Consider the following 24440-nt stretch of genomic DNA (forward strand, 5'->3'; position numbering starts at 1 on the left):
GTTGTCAAAATATTTTCTGGGCCAAACTTTTTGAAGGATGGTCCAACAAACCACTCAAAGCCACCCCAGTTCTGGGATAAAAGAAAAAAGTCTCCTGAAATGATATAATCCTCATATGGCTGAATTAGACAAGAAGGTATTTTTAACTTCTGAGATAATCCACGCATCTGATTCTGCTGCTTGCAATCGCTCACGGAATGTGTCACACTATAGGTGACCAAAATGTAATTACCAGGGGCTCACAGGGGAACCAACAACACCCTTCCTCCTTATCTTCACCATGTTAACAGTTTAACACAGACGAGTTTAGAGGTCTTTACCGGTCTACGCAAACCCAAGGAGCCATGACCAGCCTGGGACCCTAAGGTTTGGAACCGTGCTGGGATCCCAGCCCTTGAGTGAGAGACGGGTCTGTTTTGGGTTCAGGTCAAGTATTTCTCTGTTGTGCATGGGTTCAGATCCCAATTTTCAGATAATAGGCAGGCTCGAGTGTGGGTGTGACATTTCCTGGTCTTTCTGAGTTAGGGCATGAACCTTTGGACCCATGAAGACTAAAAGGAAAATCTCTTTGTTGGATGTGAGGATGCCAACCGAATCAGTCATCATACTGTACCATGGGATGAAATTAGTGAGTAGTTGATATTGTGCAGTCTTATGCTACCATTATTACTTATGTGGCACACCAAGCACAGTGAGAGACTTTCAACATTATTTACAGGTTTCACAGACACTCTAACATTTTAAATCGAAAAGCTTCACAGAATAAGAGCACCAAGGGCCTGCATAATTACCAAAGTCAGCAAGCTTGAGCTCTCCGGTGTCGCCGATGAGCAGGTTCTGTGGTTTCAGGTCGCGGTGGAGGATGTACCTCTGGTGAATGTAGGACAGGCCTCTGAGTAACTGGAACAGGAACAGCTGGAACATATACATGAACAGAGAAGAGGAAATACACTTTTTATAGGAGGAGCTTTGACTTACAAACAGACAGATTTTATAAGTAGGGCAATATTTTTCCATCACACTCTAGATAATTTCCATGAATATAAATGTTACTTTAATAACTAGCCTCCCATTCCTCTCTGGCCTAATCTACATCTCTCTGTTGAGGCACATTAACGTGTGCAGAGAGGTGTGGAAAAACCTATTGATGGGTAAGGCTGTGACTTCCCTCTATTCTAAATGAGAACAGACGTGCACACCACATGTCATTTACAAATACTGTCTTGAGATGCCCTCTTTCTTATAGAAGGCACACACACAATCAAACACAATCAACATCCTGGAGCCAACAACCACCATTTTCTGCACTTGGACAATTGAAGAGCCATCAAACAGATGAGACATTACAGCACGTCTGATTTCACAGCTGAATCCCTGGGAAGCGCCGCACCGGTCCGAGTGATAAATTAAACTGTCTACTCCTGATTCAACACTGCCTCTTCCGTATATAAATCTTGGCTCATGATGTTTTATCAGTAATTGCCTGTTGTGGAAAAGTGGGTGTTTTTTTTTTTTTTTTCGATTGCGAGACAGAGAGGTGACTGTAGAAATGTAATGTAAGTGTGAAAGACAGAGATGGACAGGGCTGCTGCCTCCTTTTTCATTTTCCGTGCGGGGCAGCGAATCGATTCCACAGCGCGTGGCAGGAACGCTGACAACAGGGGACAGGAAGGCAGTGGTGGGGGGGAAGTTGGAATCACTGAACCTTGACCCAGAGTGGTTCAAAAGAAACACATTTTCATCCTTCATCAAATAGTGTTCCGTTTGAGTTTCAGTGTATGCTTTGAGGCAGAAGGAAGCTGTTGGAATTTTGTGTTGACTATCCCTTTTATACCAGATAATAGTGAATTGTATTATTTCCACTGAGATGTTTGTAAAAAGAATCCTGTAATGGTTGTAAAAAAAGAGCTGAAGTAAGTTACTGTAAGGCTGGAGATAAACTTATAGATATACATGAGTTCATGTAGACAACCAGATGCATCGTGAGAGTAATTGTCTCAAACTTCGTTCCACTTTAGGGCACACCACAGAAGTTAGACGATAATGAATTTCAGGATGAGCATTCTGTGAATAAAAGAACAACAGTGACACTGAAGAAGTTTAGCCAATGGTGCATGGCAGATCGCAGCATATAAAGCAACCTCAGTGCCAGATTGTATATGATGCCCCTATAGCAACAACATTGTGACAATAGCGAGTATCCTCCCCTACAGAAGCCCGTCTGTTCCTGTGCTTATTGCATCTTCAAATCAGTGTTAACTTCACAAACGACTCATCCAACGCAGGATACGCAAGAAAGCTGTATGCCTACACATACGCATAGTTTCATGTATTGTATGAAAAGGTGAAACATTTTCCTGCATTGGGTTTACTACACATATGTATAAATAATTGAATAAATATGCATTAAAGAACAAAATGAGTAAAGCCATTTTTTTTATATTCTGTTGTGTATATGATTGGTCAGAATACAGGTCAGACCTGACTGGTTATATTAGCCCAAGAGCACAAACTCAATGCATCAAAAGTGAGGACACTTAACTAGGCTACAAAATAACCTGTGAACCGAACAGATTCCTCGGTTCTGACCTGAGTTGTGTGAGATGGAACGTGACTCCACAAGTTCAGGAACTGCCTACACACGACCTTCAGTCTGCTACTGAACATGGCGCAGTGGCTAGCACAAGCTTGAAAAACACACAGGTAAGATCCCTAGGAAGTTGTGCAGTCAACCTCTACGGACAGCAACAAGAAAATCTTTGCTCACAAGACATGTGGAGGTGGGAGAGTGAGTTGACTGGCTGATACTGGGCCGTATGAGAGGGAATAGGTGAGAGACAATAATACTTACTACTTATAACAAACACCTACTTTGTTGGAGTGTGAACCAAAGAGTTAAAGCATCATGATTGGAATAAATGGAAATTATTTAATAGATGCTGAATCATACACTAAAATATAACATGTATAATATGTCATTATAATAAATCAAAGCAATCCTGGGGGATAATGACAAACTCAAATTGCACTGATTGTTCGTTTAAAGCAAAACAATCATTACTGAACTGATTATTTATAAAGTTTGCCTATCCATCCATCCATACATCTATCCATCTATCCATATTTTTTCCCTTTAATAGAAGTTGGTGCCCCAATTTTCAAACAAGTGCCCCCCTGTCAGTCCAGTTACACATATACCTTTGATAAAATCCTCTATTTGAGCTCACCACTGGTGAACTGAACCTGACATGAATAACAATAATTAGATATTGAACAAAACATAAGCTTGTATCAAATTATAGTAAATCCATCAACAAAAACTACCAATTATCTTACTATCTTACAAAACATTGTCCCTTCATCTATGAAAACAAATGTAGCTAAGAAATATGACATAACATGTATTTGCTGCTGTTAGGACAAGCTTTTAAACATGGGTATCCCAAAAAAACAAAATCTACCAAATGTCAGGGCTTGAAATAGAAAAAAAAACTTGTTTTGCTTCAGAGATTTGATAAAACATGTCAATCAACAAATAATGAGGATCCATAGTTCAGTTTTATTCTGTTTTCAGTATTCCCCTCTCGTTTCTTTTCGTATAGTTGTGGCCAATTAGGCGGATTGAAGCACCGAGGAGTCCAATCAGGGACAGGCCCTGTCTGGCATCCAGAGTCACCGGGTCAGCGGTTTAGCATACTGGCACTCAGCGGGTGAGAGATGAACTGCGGCGCAGAAAATTAGCATGAGAAATGTGTGTTTACTCATGTATATCAAACCTACATATGAAAAGCCTTTGCACTGTAAAAAATGCAGCTGCAAGGCAGTAATAGAGAGAAAAACAGGCATTTATTCTCTCTAGTCAGCTCTTTCATCCAAACATCAGAATCTCCTTAAGGAGGCCTCTTTTCTTTTTTTGTTTGGTTTCCACAGGAGACATCTCTGCATTCTAATGTTTGAGGGGAAACTGAGGTGCTCAGGGCAGTTGGAGGAGACGTCAGAATAACTGAATTGTGACTGATTGTGACAATGACAATAATAATAATAATAAAATGAATAGTGTATTGTCAAGAGAGGCCCATACTGTGACAATATTTGGCCAGATTTAACCTTCAGCTGAGGAATGAAAGGGAGCTTTATGTTTCCACTCTTCTTACCGGTACAAAAGCCTCAACATGGTCAGCAGTGCACGGTAGGGGTTGTTGAAACATCAGGCATCTGCTTTATCAGACAAACTCAATCAACTACAAGTGAGAGGGGGGTAAAAGTATTGAAAGAAACCCACTGCAGTCAAAGCGGTGAAAGAAACAGCTGGCAATTATTTTCATATCTCAAGCAAAAATGCCAAAATCCATGGTTTCTGATGATCTAATCTGAGGATTTGTTGCATTACCAGATTGAGTTTGGGTTTTCCCTTGTCAGTCAGACAAAACAAGAGCAGCTTGAACAGATGTTGACAGCACCAGGCCACAAAGCTGGTTGGTAAGTGGAGCTGTAGCCATTTCACTGAAAAGTAACTGTTTTACAGTTCACCATTTTGATGAATGTGTTTTAATATTCAGCAGGTCTTTCAGGGTTCAATAGTTGCAGTATGAGGGATAATGGACCTCAAATCTGCTGAAGGTCGTTGAACAACCTTAGGATATTGTTCTCTGAAGCACCCTAAACATCTCCAGACTGTGCTGTAAAACAGGGTTCCTCAACGAAAAAGGTTCCACAGAGAACTGATGTAAAAAGTGAATAGGTTTCTGGAGGCTTCCAGCAATGGGACAGAACCCTGAGGAACCCTGCGAGGAGCCATGAGTAACCTTTCATTTTTATAGCGCAAGTGTATTTTCTTGGTAAAAATTACACAAGTGATGTCCACAATCCTTCACATGCACAGCGGCAATATGCTCAGGGGCCGATTTCAACTGATATGCTCCATAAAAGCTGTAATTTGCAGCTGCTCCTCCTGCTTCACGAATCAAAATAAACACAATAACTACAAGTTAATCTTAGACATGTAAGGACCCTACACTACTGATTATCTACAATCTGTGAATGATAGTCATTTTTGACAAGTGAAGGCATCACTGTTTGATATCTGCAAATAATATTTTATAATACATCACAAATACTTTCTGAAAACAGGCTCATATTTCACACGCTGCATATCACTGCATCTCTGTTGAGAGATTACTTGTCGGTTATTCCTTCAGAAAAAGTACAAACCTTTCTTCAGTTCTCTTCTCAATCAGGTTTTCAAGAAAGCAGTCTGCAGGAAGTTCACCGGCCTTCACTACGGAGAATATTGTCCACACCACTTTGTAAGATTTTTGTTATAAAGCTGCTCCACATTTACAGAAGACAGTACACAGCTGTTGTCAGTGGCTGGGTAGCCCTCCTCGTGATCAGTAAACTGCTCTTCATTGTAAAATTAGCGCAGCACGACATTAATGACCAAATTCACACTGCAATTAGCTGCATAGCGACAGAATGTGAAGTGAACTGATGTGTCCTACTGCAATGCGCTCTGTGACTTGGCTTCTCTCCCAAAGTTGTTAAGTTGACACTGATGTACCTTTTACTTTTTTCTGCTGTTTTCTTTTTCCATTGCAGAGTCTCATTGTCATAAGGGGGGATTTAACATTTATCTAAGTTAAAAATCCTTAAAAGGTTTTTCAACAAACTACAAGGCTACAAATCTCTTACTCTAAAACACACTCCTGTGCTCAAATAAGAACCCTCCTAATGTAAACCTAGCTCATCACATCAACATCGGAAATACATCGTTCTGTCACTGCAGAGAAAAGCCGTGTGGAATCTCTAGAATGTGTCTGTGCATCAGTGAGGGTTTAATCATGATGCAAATAGGCAGCCTGATCATATTTAAATCAGCCATTAACATAATCTATCACCTGAGGAGTGACCCTACTGCCTGCGCACCAATCTATCATCAGCACACCGGTGAACACGCGACCATTTCTTTTAATGACGGAACTGCCATTATGCCCAGGGCCAGCAGGAAGATGAGTGTTGTGGAAATGTACGGATCAGATTGGCTCTGTGTTACGTACCAGATGAATGCGGCGGAGCTATTTGTCTGATATTCAATGAGCGGCGACGCATGAGGTGACTTATCAAAGTGACAGCGGCTGAGTGGGCTTCATTTAGTTTCACGTAATACATGATAAAAAAAGAGAGGTTCAAAAGTTGTGTTAATATGCAAGACACTAAGCTAACAAGCTTAGAAGCATCAGGAATGGAGGCTGACTGAACTGGGACACAACAAAGCCAGATTAATAGTCGAAAGCTCCACTAGAGGTGGAACAAAAGTGCTGATGGACAAAACACCACTTTAAATGTTTCTTCTATTAGAGCCTGAATTTAAAGTGTATCCACTGGGGAACATGAGCACTCTCAGGGAACTCAATGACACTCATTACACATTAGACTTGGATAGGAGAGGAATGGACCTGATGATAAAGTCATGTGGTCATCAAAAAGATTAGAAAACTGACAACTGGCCGACTGAAAACTTAATGAAATCAAGTCCTTCATTAACTGTGTGATTGTACCTTTTGACACCGACACAGATAAAGTTCCTTTCATAAATTGTGTGTGATAGTCAATGGTAGTTTAAGGTTTGGGCTAAACGTAAATCCAGCATGCTAACGTGAAAAAAACAAAGTATGCTGATGTTTAGCAGTTATGTCTTAGCTTAGCGTGTTAGCATGCAGGTTTTGTAGGTATTTGCCTTTAAACCTTTAAACCAGTACAAACTGACTAATATGAAAAATGACACCTGACATCTGATGAAACTCATTAAGTCATTTTAATAAAACGGAATGGCCCATAGTTGACCCTGAGAGATAACTCCTGCTGTAGATATGAATTGTGAAATACTACATAGCTGCTTATGGTTATGAGAAAGTAAATTATTCATCCAAAATGATGATCATACATATACCTGCATTGGAATTTTATATACACCTCATTTAATTCCCAATTTATCTATTTTATTGATCATAATGAACAAAACTGTGCTAATGACTGAAAAGATAACTCTTCGAAATGTAATTGCCTGTGTGTTACAGTGAATGTAGATTAGAATTCACCACATGCTCCTGATATCAATGTGCTTTCCTGGCATGAAAAATAATATCAATATCATTACAATATTACAAAAGTATTATTATAGAATTTTGTAACAATTTAGATTAGTTTTTGTTAGATTATTAAAGATTCATGATGTTTTGCGAGATTTACAATAACACCAGACTCATAACATAACTACATCCTTCTTATTAACATTTTTATTATTATTAATCAGTATCGTTATGTTCAGTCGGCCATTGTTGTGTATTTAATGAAGCCTGGTTGTTATCAGAAAAATAAAGGTTTGATTCACACATCTAAACTTGAAAACCACGTTTAAAAAGTAAATCGACTGACAATGTTACATATGTGTTTGCCCGACTATCTTTACTGAACTCTTTCCCAGGAGGCTCATATAATGCTACACTATCAACATCCCTCTGTTTCTGCCATTACTTCTCAGAAACAATTGTCATTATTTGCAGAGCTGCCAGATATTTGAACAACAAAGTCTTGTTTTTTGCCAAGGACATCTTTAAAAACCTAGTGACAGAGTGAAAGTGTAATCATCATCGCCGACGGACAGGCTGATATTTAGAAATTTAAGTTCACAATAATTGAGTTCAAACTGTATCAAGGATAACATCTTTGTGAGGCCATCATGGATTGGGAAAAATTCAACATTGTCAAGAGTGCTGCTCAGAGCACACACCTCTGCCTTCGCTGACAAACCTCCAAAGCAGCATTTTGCTGTAATGGTTACAAGTGAGGGAGGACTAAAATAAAACTAGTGTTAAATGGAGTGAAAACATCCAACCATCTGCCAGCAGGCATGAAAAGATCTCTTATCTTTCCACTACGCCTTTACAGTGTTGTCCTTGATGGCCTGATTCAAGAGAGCAGCGCTTTGGCACTGGGCTGACACGACTATAAAGCTCCAGATATGGGCAGAGTTGTCATTGGCTTGTGTTTTAATGAGCTGCTGTGTAGTTGTACTGCAGGGCCTCTGTGTGTAAATATAGCACGACTGCAACACGACTGCACAGACCCCAGAACAACACAGGCTGAGTGTCTTTGTTGTCTCCCATATGTTTCTTCCTGGCACTTACTGAAGCTAGTAAATCTGGATCCTATCAAAGTGTCGGCTTGATGGAGAGGCCCCATGCAAACATCAAAATGATTGGATGAGAGGCCTGTCAATCACACCAACAATCACCATGACAAGGTTCTCTTTAACCTTTAACACTCTGCATGTTTACATTCACAGTAATATCCAACTGCCTATAAGATTATCTCAAGAGTCCTCTCCTATGCCAGGCACAACTGGGAAAAGTATTAAGAGGGCTGCAATATGTATACTGAGACTCACAGATACATGTATTTGCATTTTCACATGCATTCATTTTTTCTTTCATACACATGTATGTAAAGTTGATCTTACATGTACACACGCGCATCCCAGTCTCCAAAGTGCTGCTCATTGTGGAAACTGTTGGGTTTCACTACAATGTTACAGGTCTTCTATGTAAACTGCCTGGAGATAATGTACATTATGATTTGGCGCTACACAAATTAAATTGAATTGAATCGTCTCAGTGAGGTGTAAAGATATTAATCAATCAATCAAATGTATTTGTACAGCCCTTAATCATTTAAATTACAGAGAAAACAATTATTTTAGCAAAAACAAACAATAAAAACGTAGAAACCACAGAGAGAGCCACATGTGAAGGATCCCTCTGCCAGGACAGAAGTGCAATCGTAACAGAGCATGTGTAATAAATAATAATATTTACAACATTCATGAGAAATATGGAGCGGTGGAACAATGTTTATACAAAAGGAAATGTTAGAGAAAGAAATGTCTGACATGAAAGGAGCAGTATGGAAGATTGTAATCATTGCGGTATGGCCACTAATGGCAGTACATGTGAGAATAGGCTTATTTTCTATTGAAGGAATTTATTTGTCACCATAATCCACAATCAGCTGCCACCTTGATCCATGATGAGGTCACTACAGCGATCCTGGAATAATATCAACACTTAACTCTTGTACATCATCCAGATCCCTGCTGTTATCTGTCCTTCATAGTGACATGACACTGATGACTCAGTTGCTAATGTAATTGTTAGAGTGGACGCTAACTGTTATTTGATCTGTGGACATTTTTGTGAGTGTCAGTGCCTCATTGATCAATAGAGATGTCAATGACATGTGGTCCTTCGGCCAAAATCTAATCAGAAGAACACGTCAGCAGCATCTGGATGAGGTCATACTCGCTTGTGTTCAATTAGAGCAGCGCTGCTAACAAACTGCAGCCGAGATCAAGGGTGAGAAAAAAAAGTCAATGGTGCTGAACCAGACAGTTTTCAATAGATCTGACACTGGCTCATCAAACAGAAACTTGAATCAATCTTAAACTGCAGTGAGAAACAGAAAACCAGAGACACATACACACACACCAACACACACACACACTCAGCGACACACACACTTTCTGGTTCTTGACCAAAGATTATATTAGCGGTGAGGGTTGTTTATTGATAACTAAGATAGTTGAACAACTCTGCTTTTTCATAGTCACTCATGAAAATACACAAATGTAAAGCATTAGGGGGGGGGGCGTAATTTGCAAATTTATATAATGTATCAATTCAATTTCACTATGAAATCATCATGACATCATATATCTGGATAAAGTCTATAAGGACTGGTTAATCTTAATAATCTGTACATCCAGTCAGTAATCTGATTGATTGCAAAAGTTTCATTATTTCACTATATGATCATAGTGAGGTTTAATGACATCATCCTCACCATAAGGAATCCTAAAATATTCTTTAGGCCATAAAAGCTTCAGGTTGTTTCATTTTTCTTATTGGACAATAAGTGATGTGAATTGCTGAAGTTTTTATGACGTGATCATATGGTTGTCTTCTGCAGCCACGTAGTGAATCGTGATGGTGAATCATATCGGGACCGTGACGGCAACTGATTATGGTTCATAATTACAACTCGATTGCTTAGATTAACTATATCATTACAATTGTCATCACTGCGCCCTTCATCTTTGTCAGACTTTATGTTTCGTATAAAGACATTGATTCACTTCTCCATTTATGTTGGACACTGTCCTTTCTCATCAATGTAGTAAATAGTGTTATTTTGTTGCTCTGTTACACATGACATCTATAACACCTCTGTCTGTCCTGGGGGAGGGATCCCTCACATGTGACTCCCTCTGAGGCTTCTATGTTGTTATGTTTGGGGTTTTTTGGGCAGTAGTTTTTCCTAACTCTTAAGCCCGATAAGACACATGTTGATTCATGAATCTTGGCTACACAAATTCAATTTTATGGATAGGTTTGTGGGGAAATGTTGGAAAATGTGCTTATCTGACCATAACTTTGTTGACTTTAACCATTGACCGATAGGATTCTCAAGTGATATTCCCACCAGGTTTGGTGAAAATGATAAAATGTGTATCAGCACTTCTATCCTTTGACCATGTGATGTCATTAACTCTACAATACAATTGCAATCCAGGTGGATTCTGTTGGCAATCAGACAATTCAATTCACACTTTTCACACACGAGAAGAGAGGACGTGCCACACTCATCGTGATGGATTAACACATCCACTGAATTGATGCTGAGTGGTGTCAGCATTACATGACTGCACACAAACAGAGCCGCACAAACCCTTTAATCAGATTAGAAGTCACAACGCAGACATTTCACCAAAGAGTGACAAAGTCAGCAGGGCCCAGCAACACCTCTGCTGCACTCTCAGAATAATCCTAAATTATTCATGTGCATCTCAATGAGGCTGCTGTCAGCAGGAAAAACACAGATTACTTATGTTAATCCTCAGTGGCAAAAGGTACGAGCTGCTTTTGAACAGATGAAGTCTGAACTGTCACTTTCCTGCATGACAGAACATACTAACACCCCCCACACCATCACATGGCCTCATTCACTGTGACACGGTTTCTTTATACCTGCTCATTTAAACGCCTCCTACACGAGAGACTGATCCCTCATCACACGAGAGAAAGTGAACGATGAGTTACACTAACACCATCTCTCTGAGTTTGTGACCTGCTTAATGTCAGCTACAGAGCTAAAGTTAACATCAGGATGATGGGATTTTATAAATAATAGAAACATTTTGAATAAACATTGAGAAAAGAGATCTAAAAAATATTTAAGTGAGGTTTAGCTTTGGATTAAATATAAAGTCACTTAAGTTTTGTCCTTATTTGGTCAGACCTTGACGATGTCCATATGATCTGTTTTATATGCTCTGGGGTGTTTTCCAGAACTGTGCACTTCCACTTCCCTGAATAGGTTTTGTGTTTCCAAATAATTCAGAACAATTAGTAGCACTTTCTAAAACCTGAATTCTAAATGGGCAGTGAGGCAATTAAACTCCCCAAAAGAGACATAATTTAAAAGAGTCTTTAATCATTTGGATAAACGTGTCAGCTAAACTACATGTAATGTAATTAAAAAGAAGAGTACAATGGATGAAATAATGTCTGAAGCCTGAAACATGCTTCTGCGACTGCGTCTGCGTCTTTTCACGCCGCTGTGGCGCAAGACTCGTTGTCATGCATGCTTCCCCAACCGTTGCGCGTCTTACAAAGCAATTCCGCGCCAGAACACTAGGCGGAGTAATGCTTTTTGTCGAAGACGACCTGAGAGACGCCTTCTTTGTGGGTGTGGCAATCGATGTTGACTGTTTATTTACCTTCTACCAGTCGTGTTCTCCATTACAAACACACGGTGAACCATGGCAGAGAGTGTATTCACGATTCCAACCGAACAACAATTGATTGAGATGGAGCTGCTGGACATTGAAGAGCAACTTCTTATAATTAGACCGACGTTAGCCGAGATCTCCTTCCACGAATTGGAAGCCATCTCAGTGTCCTTGTACTCGGACATCGACGGGTTGTAAAGGTGCTTATATTTTCGGACCTCTTCCGACAGGAGTTCTTCCCGGTTGTCCATTCTTCTTTTTAAAATCTTCCGTTGTTTCTGCCTGTACTATGGGGAATGAAACCGGAAATGCAGCTCCAGAAGGGATGTAGAGCAGACCAATCACAGCCTTGCGGGCTGAGTGAGCTTGCGGAGCTTTGCCGTAAATTTTAGAAAAGTGGGGCGACGCCCGTCAGCACGTAAGAAGGGATACATAAGCACGTAAGGGACCCGGAAGGGCTCTTGCGCTTACGGGCCCGTGAAAACGCAGAAGCATGTTTCAGGCTTAAGGCCTCAAGTTTCACTTTGATAAACGAGTAATAATGTATAACCAGTGTGTGCAGGGACATTATGGGTATATTATGAAAATCTGAAAACTCTGTTCAGCTTTGACTCCTGCAGCAGATAATTATGTTCCTCATATATCGGAGTCTCAGGCTACATCCGCATTAACAGATTTTATTCATTAAAACACATCCCTTCTGCTGTGTTCACACCTGCAGTCTACACTACACTACGCTGGAGTGCTCCAGCCCTTTATTAGTTATTAGTTATTAAAACTCTGGCTGCAAATTACTCTCAAAATTTGCGCATGATTTTCACAAGAAGACATTGATTTTTCATATCTTGTTAAATCCTATTTTGCTATGTATCAGTGTGGATGTAGCCTCCGGATGCATCATGATACTCTGTATATGACATAATCAATTTATCTCAAGAAGAATGGACTAGATTCCAAGATATGACAGTGATAACAACAAATATTATAATGAGAACACTTGTTATTTTTATATGCTAAATATTTAATTGGTAAAAAAAAAGATACTAAGACAGAATAGTGGATTGTTTTGCTTTCAGTCTATGGAGTCCGGGTTAAACTTGGTTCATGATATCAGAAGCTGGAATGAAATATCAAGATACACCAGATGTTACTGCCTTATTGACTAATTGACTAAAAACACTCCTTCCTTAGAGAGGGAAGGCACCAGACATCTGGAAATCATGTGACGGGTCCACTGCACTTTTTGGTTTGCCTCAATTGTAGCTGTGTTTCCTCATTTAATTCACTGGTACGTCTGCAGTGAAAGCTGAAAGCAACTTACTCAGGTAATCTAAAGACTAATCGCAGTATTTTTACATTTTAAAAAAAATTCTCAAAAAAGTTTAAATGACAGAAAAAGACAAATCTTTCATCAGAGGACCATCACACCATCAGAAAGACCAACTGCTTCAAGGTCAAACTAGTGTCTGTCTCTATTCATGAGTTAATCACGGGAGAAAGCTCTTTTCATAATCAGGGACTTATTATTAGACCATAAGATAATGTTCTTATCATGTGGTTATCATACTAAACTTCTTGAGAGCAGCATGATTAAACTGTACTGTACCTTCACGTTGTCTGGATGGAGGCCCCCAGGGTGTCTGTCCATGTACTGACACAGGTCCGTGTGCTGTGAGGTAAAAACAAAACAACAAAATGTTAATAGAGTAACATGGAAACGTTTTATTTATAGTCTAGATGAACAGTCACATTACAGTTTTTCTCGCCATTCACTCATTTACACACACAATCATACAATGCATCTATGTGCAGCACTTTTCTCGATCACCCATCAGTCACACACAGCCGGCTCAGCCCTCATGGGCAATTAGGAGTTCAGTATGTTGCCCAAGGACACTTTGCCACTTAGAGAGGGGGAGAACGGGGTCTGAGCGCCGACCTTAGAGGACGACCCGCTCTACCTCCCGAGCCACAGCATAAGCCAACATTAATCTTGATGTCATGGTGGTTGGGGGTCATTTCTCCTAACTGTGAGATAAAAGAGGTTCTGAATGTGGAAACTCCAAATACAAAAATAATCTGCTCTTATGGAGTATCCGTAGGTGATTTGCTTGATAACTGAGATAATTTCTCAAGATAATCTCCATCCACTGACATGCATGCAGTGTTACACTGGCCTACCATTAGCCCCAGTGAATTGTTGACAGATTCTCCATTGAAAAAGTCACACGGATGATTCGATGTGGATGGACAATACCTGTCAGTCTTAGTCAAAACCAGTTTTTTATCGGTTTCCGTTTCCCTAAGATATGTTTCATTGCCTTTTTCCCTTTGTGTCTTTATCCCCTTCCCCATACATTTCACCCTCTTCCTGTCAGTCATCATTAGCCTGAGAGGAGAACAATAGACTCATATCTCCAGTCTGAAAAGCCCTTTATATGTAAAACAGCACAGGATGGTTACAGCACCGAGCACAAGATGATATATCAACATGAAACCAGCAGTTCAACACATTTGTGTGGTGGATATTCCAAAGACAGTCTTTTTGGGATTCATTATCACACGCATAACTGGGTAACTGCAATCATCAAATCATTCCACTCCAGTCCACCAGGGGATGGTAAAGCAGAAGACTATACAACAATGATGATGGTATACAAAATCAAGGAACTCTACAGCAACAGGAAACATTGAGTATTCAAAAACCTGAAGTGAGAGACTGAAAGGAAGGAATCAGATTTTATGAGCTACGGCTGAGATCGGCTGAAAACACACGAGTACTAAACCAATCAGGGATTTTCACAAGGGGGTCGTACTTAAGTATTTTGGGGAGTGATAAGATTTCCCCGGCACTTGATTTAGACCAGACATGGGCAAAGTACGGCCCCCCGAACTTGTCCAAACATTTTATGAAACTAACAATTTAGTAGCACTTAAATGGCACTTACATTGCACTTTGTAGTTTTGCTTTATTTTTTGAAGAAATTGTACTTTCTTGCTTCTTGTTGTTCTGGGGTTGTACCCTTGGGGTTGAATGCACTTTTGTAAGTCACTTTGGATAAAAGCGTCAGCTAAATTAAATTTGACCGGGAGTGTGGTGTAAAGGGCTCGAAAGGGCACATGATCTCTCTTGACTTTTTCTCTTTGCCCTGTGAGCCCTTCTGTAAAATGAGCGGATCAAGGAAACGAAAAGTGGACAATGAGTGCCAAGTGTGCCGAGCAAGCAGTCAACGCAAGAACGAGCGGCTACGGCTCAGAGGTTGGCGGCTAATTTACCGACTCAGCAAAAAACATTTCACCGACAAACAAGCTAGCAAGCCCTTCTCCGAAGGCGAGTTTTTGTTAAATTGCCTTGCAAATAAATGCTTTGCTACCTGTTAAAGCCAAATCCTTTCATGTAATGATTTTTCCATGTCATTTATATTAGTTCACAAAAATACTCCAACCATCTGGTCCTGACCCGGCCCCTCTTTCAAATTTTAGAACCCATTGTGGCCTGCGAGTCAAAAAGTTTGCCCACCCCTGATTTAGACCCTGGTTCCTCTGGTTCAGTTCCTGCAAAGGATTTTAGATCCTGAGGAAGAAACTTAGCTTATCAGGTATCTTCACGCTGGTTTATCCATTTTAAATAGTATGTCATGTACCAGATATACAAAAAACGTAACTCATAATTTTTGACAATACGGTCTCCAGCTGCATCTTTAAATCTAATGTTGTCCAGGCTGATACAGGATGCTCCAGGCAACTTTGTATATGTACGTTCTGCGACGCTATGCTAGTAAAGTTTGGTGGTGCTGTTTAAACATGTAACTTAATGTTTTACAAGGGTTAATGTTTAGGAGACAGTATCATCTAAATGAGCCTTCTCATCTATATTTCAACCACATTTGCACATTTACCAATTTAATAAAACAAATTGCCATAAGCCACCAGCCACCAGAAAAATAAATTCCATTCAAAGGTTTATTTAGTCAAATTTATGAAAGGAGGCTTTAATGAGTTATGATAAGTGACCTTGTGTGAACCAAACTGATCACTGCTCTTATTCTTCATTTAAACACGACACACCAGGCTCCACATGACTCTCAGCAGATCCTATTTCAAAGCTGAACCTTTGACATGTTGTTTTACCTGCCAACAAAGGGCATCACACGATCTCATTAAATGCACGGAAAGCTGAGTCGGCGAGTTCTTGTTAAGGGACTTGGCCTTGTTCAGCATTTCAGGATCAGCGACTGACCTGAATGTAAATGTGACCATCACAAGTTGTTTTCAATTTGCACAGATGCAAGGGAGGCAACAGAGGGCTTGAACCTCTGGATGCCAAAAACTTGTTTTCTTTCTCAAGTTTGAGGTGAAGTGTAACTTCTCATATGAACAAGTGAAGATGTTGATTAACATATTCTGCGTTTGAGGCAAATAATTGTTTAGATTTTCAGAGGATTGGGAATTTAGACAAAAAGCTCTTCATCTCAAAAGGAAAACATGAGCCCTTGTCGGACATGAACTCCAGTGGATGTCCACACTATTGGGTGAGGACTTTATCCGGAGTTTGCTCTCACACAAGAACAACGCAGCTGGAGATTCTCTGCTCAGACACGTTCACAACAGCACAGTAAGCTTCAAACAGTCTATTGACAGAGTGGCAGCTTCAGTTTGGTAAATACAGAATTATGGCCAATATTAATTGTGCAGGATGAACTCATTCATTTTTTGGCTGCACTTTCTCTAACTTTTCTAACTCCTTGATCTTCATTTGGTCTTCATTGTGTGGTGGTGTCCACATCCTGCTGCAAACATGTGTCCCTGCTCAGGGTGAGGTCTATTCATTGCATTGTTTAACTCCAGAGAAGGCAAAACAATCCCCCGACTTGCCAACTCCAAACATTTTTTCACCATCACTGAGAAGTTGTGTAATGTTCTGTCTGCTGCATATCTCTTTACATACAGTGTTCTTTTCCTTTCATAACTTTCAAACTCATATTCCTCATTAAATAAGACTTCTTCCAGTCATCCACTGTGAGATGCTGGTGTTTCGTCTTTCTTCAAGAGTTTTGCCTCATTTCCAATCCTGAGAAGTGGGTTAGAAACAGCTTCTCGTCCTCTGAGACCACTTCAAGTCTTCTTCTGTGTGTACTTTTGCTGACTGGAGCGGTGCATTGTTAATTTAGCAGATTCTGTGAAGAAGTTGCTCTTCAGTCTCTTAGAGAGCTGAGCTTGGTGTATTGATCTTCTGATGGTGTGGTCACTTCTGGTCTGCCCGATCGCGCTTTTGATAAAACTGATCCAGTTTTACACGTCCATCCACTGCCCCTTTACAAACCATTACTTTAGCCATACTTTGAAGTTTCCATGATGCCATTCTGCCATCACTATCATAGAGCTACCTAATAAGCGCTGATCTAACAGCTTAATTTATTAATGGTGCTCAAAACTACTTTAATAATCACTGATCATAAATTGGGTGAGATTACTGTTGCTTAATTCGAGAATGGAAGAAATACATTTACGAATCAGTATTACATATAAAAACATTATCAAAAATTGTATGTTCTTTAATTTTGTGTATTTTGTATGTTACGCAGCAATCTTTAAATAAAACAATTTATTCTGCGGTCTTATAATAGTCTAATCCGAATGTTATTTTTCAAAGTGACTTCCATATATATGTTTCTGATCCCTTGGACTATATATCATTCTACAGTTTGTATTATACTAAAACTGATTTTTTTTTATAAAAAGGAACCCTGCCTTCCTGTTCTGTGCGCAGACACACCAGCCATTGCTCTGGCTGGTACCGAGCAATGGGTGGAAAAAGCTGACTGCGTTTTGATTCTTCAAGTATCCTATAAACAAGAGTATAGCAGTCAAAATATCCACAGCTGGCATTTATGTGGGTCAAAAATAAAAAAATGACACTAAATCAGTGAGAAGACAAATCAATCAGTCATCAGTTTCTCTTAAAAGCTGGGGTTACTTTTTCTTCTAAACAAATACAAAAAACAGATTCTCAACCTGATTCCAACCCTCTGCGGTCCACACACACGTGGCCCGAATGGGAAATGTCAGTGTGGCAGATTGCAAACTCACCACATATTCAAAGACCAGAGTCAGGGTTTCCTTGGTGTGGATGATGTCATGGAGGAGCACGATGTTCGAATGCTTCAGGCCTTTCAGAAGAGACGCTGCGGTCACAGAACAGAGGGAGACAAAGAGTTTGTGTGAAGCACATTTCCAGATACCAGATAACCAGCTATGATCCTTCATTAACAGCACCATCAGAATTCAACACTACATACAGGGGATTAAAACAGATTAAAACAGACAGGGTGGATTTACCGCTGGAAGTTCTCATGCTCATTTGTTCAACATGGTTATGATGCAATAGACGTTCATAAGTGGAGTAGTGAGGTGGTGTCCGGGGAGGATGATCTAATCACCCATTACTTTACAAGCAAAGCTGTTACCGAGAAGGCCGGGTGTGATCAGCACAATCTGGGACAGACAAACTAAGTCTTTCACATGTAGTTCTCTTCATCTGCTCCACAATTAGGGAGGACTGAGCCAACAACAAAGATTTCATGGATCTCACTCATTGTCCCATCAACTGGATTTACAATCCAAAGGTTTATAGAGTTTACAGGGGTCAGTTTCTTATTGATTCATTAAAATTCTATACCGCTCGATGAACTGCTTCTTACAGAGACAAGTCTTTACACCAAGCAAAAGCGGTGTCACTTCAGGAGTCATATTTTCGAAGGGTTCACATCCTGCTGTTTAAGATGTCAACATTGTCATTCAACACAGAAACACTAAAGTCATGATGGATGATTTGACGTTTAGAAAACAATAATTGTGATGATTTAATTTGTTAGATTAAAATTCTTAAATCCTTAAAATCCTTTTTCATCAAGACAATCAGCGTCATATTTATATCAATAGTAGATCGCCAAATCATTGTCATAATTTCACTCTTGCCTAAGTAAAGTTTCAGAGTATGCTGTATATATATATATATATATATATATATCATGCTGTATTTCAATATCACTAATTCATTTGGAATATTCCACCAATACTTCCCCATAGTGGTATTTTCAGGCCTATGAAGTTGTCATTTTGAATAATAAAGAACGGGGAAGATTTACAAGGACATTATCAAATAATAATCATGCAACAAACTGAATTGTTCCGCGTCCAACAATAACCTGGACATATTTACGGACAAATAACTGCTTGGCCACAATGGAGCAATTCAGGGAATAGTTTCACTGGGACAGAATGCGAGAGCCACATAATAAGTTACATTTTTAATATAAGACATAAATGGGATTTTCAGATGGCTGCCAATGTCGTTAAATTAGCAAACACAAACTTATTTTTCAAGGGCATAGGGGAGCGTCGACGGACAGATCCTCAGAGAGCTGGCGAGTAATGGAACCTCATGAATACATTCATCCTGTATGAGAACCTAAAGGTTGTTAAAATAAAAAATCACATAAGCAGATGAAAGGCAGGAGAGAAAGACACCTCAAAGATCCTGTCACCAGCTTGAAGATCATACCCTCTCCCCTGCTCTCATACTTCCAGCCCATCCCTGGTAATGGGCACGAGTGTGTCTAGTTTTAATAAGTATGGAGACGCACACTCACATACACTCGCACACACTCTGCTCTCCTCTACTTGATACATTATTTCATTCAGTAGTGGTCTCTCCAGCTCAGTAATTGCTGAATTAGTTCATTTCAAAGTGCCTTTCTGATCTGCTCACAGGGGAAGTGTGTGTGTGTTTGTGTGTCTGAGAGTGTGTGTGTGTGATTGTAGGCCAACATCTATCTTTATGAGGACACATTTGAGGTATGGACCTTATAGAATGTGGAGAAAAAGACTTTGTTTTGAGCCCAGGATGATTCTTCTATCACACCATACAAAGCTCAAACATACTTATGTATCCTTTTCTTAACTATTGTTTATTTTCAAACATGCTCTGAGAAACTTTACAGTTATTCATTGTCATTAGTGAGTCCTCCTCAAACAGTTCTACAATTTATTGACAGTTTGCTATTATTTGTGTGTTGGACCCTTTGCGCAGAGCTTTTTAGAAACAATCTATGGTGGAAAGTGAAGTTAGAAAGGTTATACTCATCCGGTTTACTGCATTTTTCGGAAAATAAAATTGAATTATCTTTATTATAGTTCACGTGTGTGGTTTAAGTTTGAATGATTGAACTGCTGTTATTTTTTCATACATTTCATTACTATTTCAGATGATTGTTAAGCAGTTAACACAATCTTCAGGCCCAAGTTTCCAACTGTTCAAAATAAAAGCTGTGTTATTCAGCACGGTATCAAGCATTTCAGCATCAAAATGCACATTCTGCTATTACTTTGAAGGCAGATTGTCAAACAGGAAGTGATTTTGTTCAATGTGGCTCTTTTCACCACAGACTCTCTTGACATCTTCGGTGTCTTCTACGTGTAAGTAATTATAAGTAATACAAGATTCATTAATAGAATTCGATTAAAAACATTTGAGCTACTGGCGGCCACATCCTCATGCGTCTCTGTCTTCTGTCTAACAACATTAGACGGCTGACAATATGTAGATATATATATATATAATAAGAAGATTAAGGCATTTTCATTGTGAGCATCACAGATTTAACCTTTTATCAGCTGTTGTTTGTGTAAGATTTTAAAAAGGTTCGGCTCTGAACACACTCCTGCTTGCATCGCTTCTGGGCGCCTTGGATGCTGGCTCCAGTAAACAATAAAAACCTAGACACAGTTAAGTTCCACTGATGTAAGATGTAATAAAGATGTAATAAAGCAGGGATACAGAATTCCAGTAATGTTAGATTTATTTCTACTTGAACCTTTTACCTTCTCTTATGGCTGTGAAGGGCGTTCCCTCCTCCTCTTGTAGACGAATCACCTTCAGAGCCACCAGTTTGCCGTTCACCCTGTGAGCGACGAACACACGGACAAACTATGAGTGGGGTAATTTGGGTTTTTGACATAATAATAGAATCTATTGAAGAATCGGTTGAAGCTGTGGCACAGTAAGAAACGGTTAAGTTGATGGAATGTAATTTAGCAGCGGCGGAGTGAGACGAGGGTACGAGGCCACAGGGTTACACCTGAATGAAGCCCACCAATCAAAGCTGCTGCAGCAGAATAAACATGGTTAGAGAGAAGATTAGAGTGTGGAGCTTCATACATTAAGTGCGTGGACTGTCTGGGATTTCATTAGCACAGCCTGGGAGAGGGGCACCCATAATAAAGTGGAACATAACCATAACCATCTATAGTGATTGAAATAAAAGGAAATGCAAGCATGCAGTATACAGAAAATCTGCATAAAGCTATGAACTGTTACTGTTATTACTGTTTCCATTTAATCAATGTATTCAGTTATAGCACTGCTCCTGTATAATTAGGTGTAATATCCCCCGGCTGCATGAGTGACTCTTATGAACTGTGAAGAAGAGAGACTGGATTAAACTGTGATTTGACATGCACACTCTACTTACTTGCTCTTCCCCTTGTACACTGTAGCATATGATCCCTCTCCCAGCTTCTCCAGCTTTTCATAGGAATCTGCCTTCCCAAACTTGGGGCTTGTGGGCTGAGAGAAGAAAAAAGAGGAAAAAAGACGATATGAAAATGTAATATGATAGGATCAACTCAGTAACCCAGAAAGAGACAAGTCCTTGAGGATTTCCCAAAAGACCATACATGCCTATGAGTGATATTAAAATCTGGAGGCTTCCCACTGCATCACCAGGGAGGTGTGATGCCAGAGAAGAGGAGGAGAGAGAATTTCACAGTCTCCATGTGAGAAATATGAAGAGGAATTTTAATTTATTGGTCGACTTGTAACTTTTAGCACTTTTCCCTTTCTTGATATTTCACCGAGGAAAGAATCAATAACTACAGTTCTGAGGAAATAAAACCTGAGACTGAACATCTTCATCCCAACTGGTAAGAATGTTGATTATTGTATCTCATGTAGTGAAACACAGCTGAAGAGTTCTTATTTTCACACCTTTGAGTTCATGAACTACTTTATTCAAAGTATATAGGTTGTCACTCACAGGTTCAAAGCATTAATCTGAGTGAAATTAGAGATTTTGTAAAATATTCCTCACTGAAACTTCAGTCGATCTAACCTTCTGCTACTACTGCTGCTATGATAAAGAATATGATACCTGCTGCCTGAATGTCTTAACATTGGTGTTTGACATGAATGAAGAGTAGAAGATGTGTTAGCATCGTTGCTTAGCGAATACTAAAATGGCATTTAGTAGAGCACAGACCTCCGCCCAGGCCCAACGGTCCCCTCACATGCACATCCACAATTATTTGGGTCTGCACCAAATTCCACACACTCTGATATCAGTCCCTAAACAGATTTTTTTATATCTGAAAGTTCCATGAATCATTCCCTTGTAAATCTTACAATGTGTACAGATAGTGATTCCAGGATCTGCCCCTTTGTCCGCATCCAATGCCAAAATGTAATGGAATATTTCTTGACCGCTACCACACCCTTCCACCAAGTCTCAATAAAAACTGTTGAATGCTGTTTGTGTAATGTTGCTGACAAACAGACATACAGCGATGAAAACATAAGCTCCCGGGTGGAGGCAACAAGCAAGTAACCTGGGAATCGGATGGAGAAAAGGAACAAGACATCCGAGGAGGTCTAAATGAGGATGTTGTTTTAAAAAGCCACGGGACTCTCTAATGGACGCCTAATGGATAAAATGAGAAAAGCTGGGGTGAAAAGCACTTTCTACTCGGAAGCTTCCAACTTGGCCAACTGACAGTAAGTGTCCGTGCTGATTAAAACCTGATATGTCCTAGTAGATCTGCAGAGGAGTCCACTATCCCTCATCACAACACAAGTGCTCGTCCGTGAACTGCTCTGAGAGAGTAGAGTTGGTTGCACTGCCTGAAAACGACTGCGACAAGGCCAATTTACACATTTTCATAATCCTGGCTGAAGCTATTCATTAGTGTCCTGCAGTGATGCTGGCAGGCAGTCAGTCAAGCCCCATATCACACTTATTAAATCTTATTTGTGTGCACATTCATCAGGCATTTCCCGTTTGGTGCTAAATTGAAAGGGAACCAAATACGTATAAAAACCTGAAAATCTCATTTGCATGATTGAGAAAATCATATTGTTTGCAAACAGACTTTAATTAACCATGTGGACGACCACGGGCTGGTACTTTTGTTTCAGATGAAAAAAAGGTGCCAAAAAAACCCGGAGACCTACAGAAATTAATTGGCACCTCGACGGCTTTGGAAAATCCACGTCAAAGCCAGTGCTGTGATATTCCTTTTAATTAATCTGTTTTGTAGTGATAATTTGAGCTACGGCAAAAATTGTGTCAATTCTTTCTTTTCTTTTTCAATCTATGCTCAATTTCGATGACAACAGAACTATGGAAATGTTTGCAAATTGTATTAGAGAAGTCACATTAAAGGACCTTCTGCTTCATGAAAAATATTGTTTTTGCTGGTTTAGACCATAGTTGAAGTCTAAACCAGGTGTAGAGAAACAAACGTTTCACACCAAGACATGAGGTGAAGGAGCCTGCAGGGATCAGAGACAGAATGGTATCAAGGCTTAGATCTGATACAAAAATTCCAGTTATCACCATTAGCCAACGTGACTGGGATCTTGTAGAATATTCCTCTGCTGAGATGTGGTATTTTGTCTTTTTTGTCATTCAAAAGTTAAATCAGTCCACTGTAAATTTAGCGTGATGATTTGGGACATTTAAGGACAGCATAATCTGAGATGAACCTAGATGTCTGCTTGGTTGTATGGTAGATACGAGAATCAGGAATCTAAGACGCTGTCAGTTTGGCATCAGCGTTAGTGACAAAGTAACTCAGGAGGTTGAGCGAGTTGTCTACTGACCAGAATGTCGGTTCCATCGGGTCTCCTTTTTTTCCTGTGCTGAAAGTGTCATTGGTCAAAATGCTGAACCCAAACTGCCTCTGATGGCTGGGCCAAAAGTGTGATAGAGAAAGTGCGTCACATAGATGCACTGTGTGAAAGAGTGTGGCACGGAACTGTGAAGTGCTTTGAGTGCTCATCAACACTAGAAAAGCTCTAAATAAATGTAAATAAATAAACAAATACCATGATAAATAATCATTTGTTTTCTTGGGCTTTTTTCTTGCTACTGATTCACGCACCATCAGGTACTGTATAGGAACATGCATCTGATTGCCATGTTTACTATTTTAACAAGAATAAAGAAAGTAAGATGTATTTGCACTTACAGAACTGGGGCTGGAGTGTCGGCGCAGTTTGGGGGACTCCTTGCCGCTGGAGGAACTCTTGGCACTGATGCAGGCATTGTTCTCGGAGTGGACCCTCTTCACCTGACTGGCAGGCTTCTCGAACGGGTCGAAGCCGCTCTGCGTGCGATGAACTCTCACCTTCTTGTCCTCAGGGATGGTGTCCAGGGGCTTGATGACCGAGTCTGTTCCCTGGCAGCTGCGTGTGGACATCTTTGTGAAACATATCTGTCAAAGAGGACGACGACAGGGAGAGAAGAAAGGGAGAGAG

The 24440-nt window shown here is 39.9% G+C and overlaps 1 protein-coding gene across 2 annotated transcripts in view; it reads right to left on the bottom strand.

The window, feature by feature from the left end:
* cdk14 (cyclin-dependent kinase 14) overlaps nt 1-24440 on the bottom strand; it is a 155248-nt gene that overhangs the window by 72912 nt on the left and 57896 nt on the right. For both annotated transcript variants that reach the window (XM_053432855.1, XM_053432856.1), the window contains 6 exons: nt 24152-24397; nt 21379-21473; nt 20729-20808; nt 17936-18030; nt 13452-13514; nt 792-915 (listed from right to left, as the gene is read on the bottom strand). In XM_053432855.1, the coding sequence (XP_053288830.1) occupies nt 792-915; nt 13452-13514; nt 17936-18030; nt 20729-20808; nt 21379-21473; nt 24152-24397 (703 nt within the window). The remainder of the gene's footprint in view (nt 1-791; nt 916-13451; nt 13515-17935; nt 18031-20728; nt 20809-21378; nt 21474-24151; nt 24398-24440) is intronic.

Source organism: Pleuronectes platessa, chromosome 10 (genome assembly GCF_947347685.1).
Source record: "Pleuronectes platessa chromosome 10, fPlePla1.1, whole genome shotgun sequence".
In the NCBI taxonomy this organism is placed as follows: Eukaryota; Metazoa; Chordata; class Actinopteri; order Pleuronectiformes; family Pleuronectidae; genus Pleuronectes; species Pleuronectes platessa.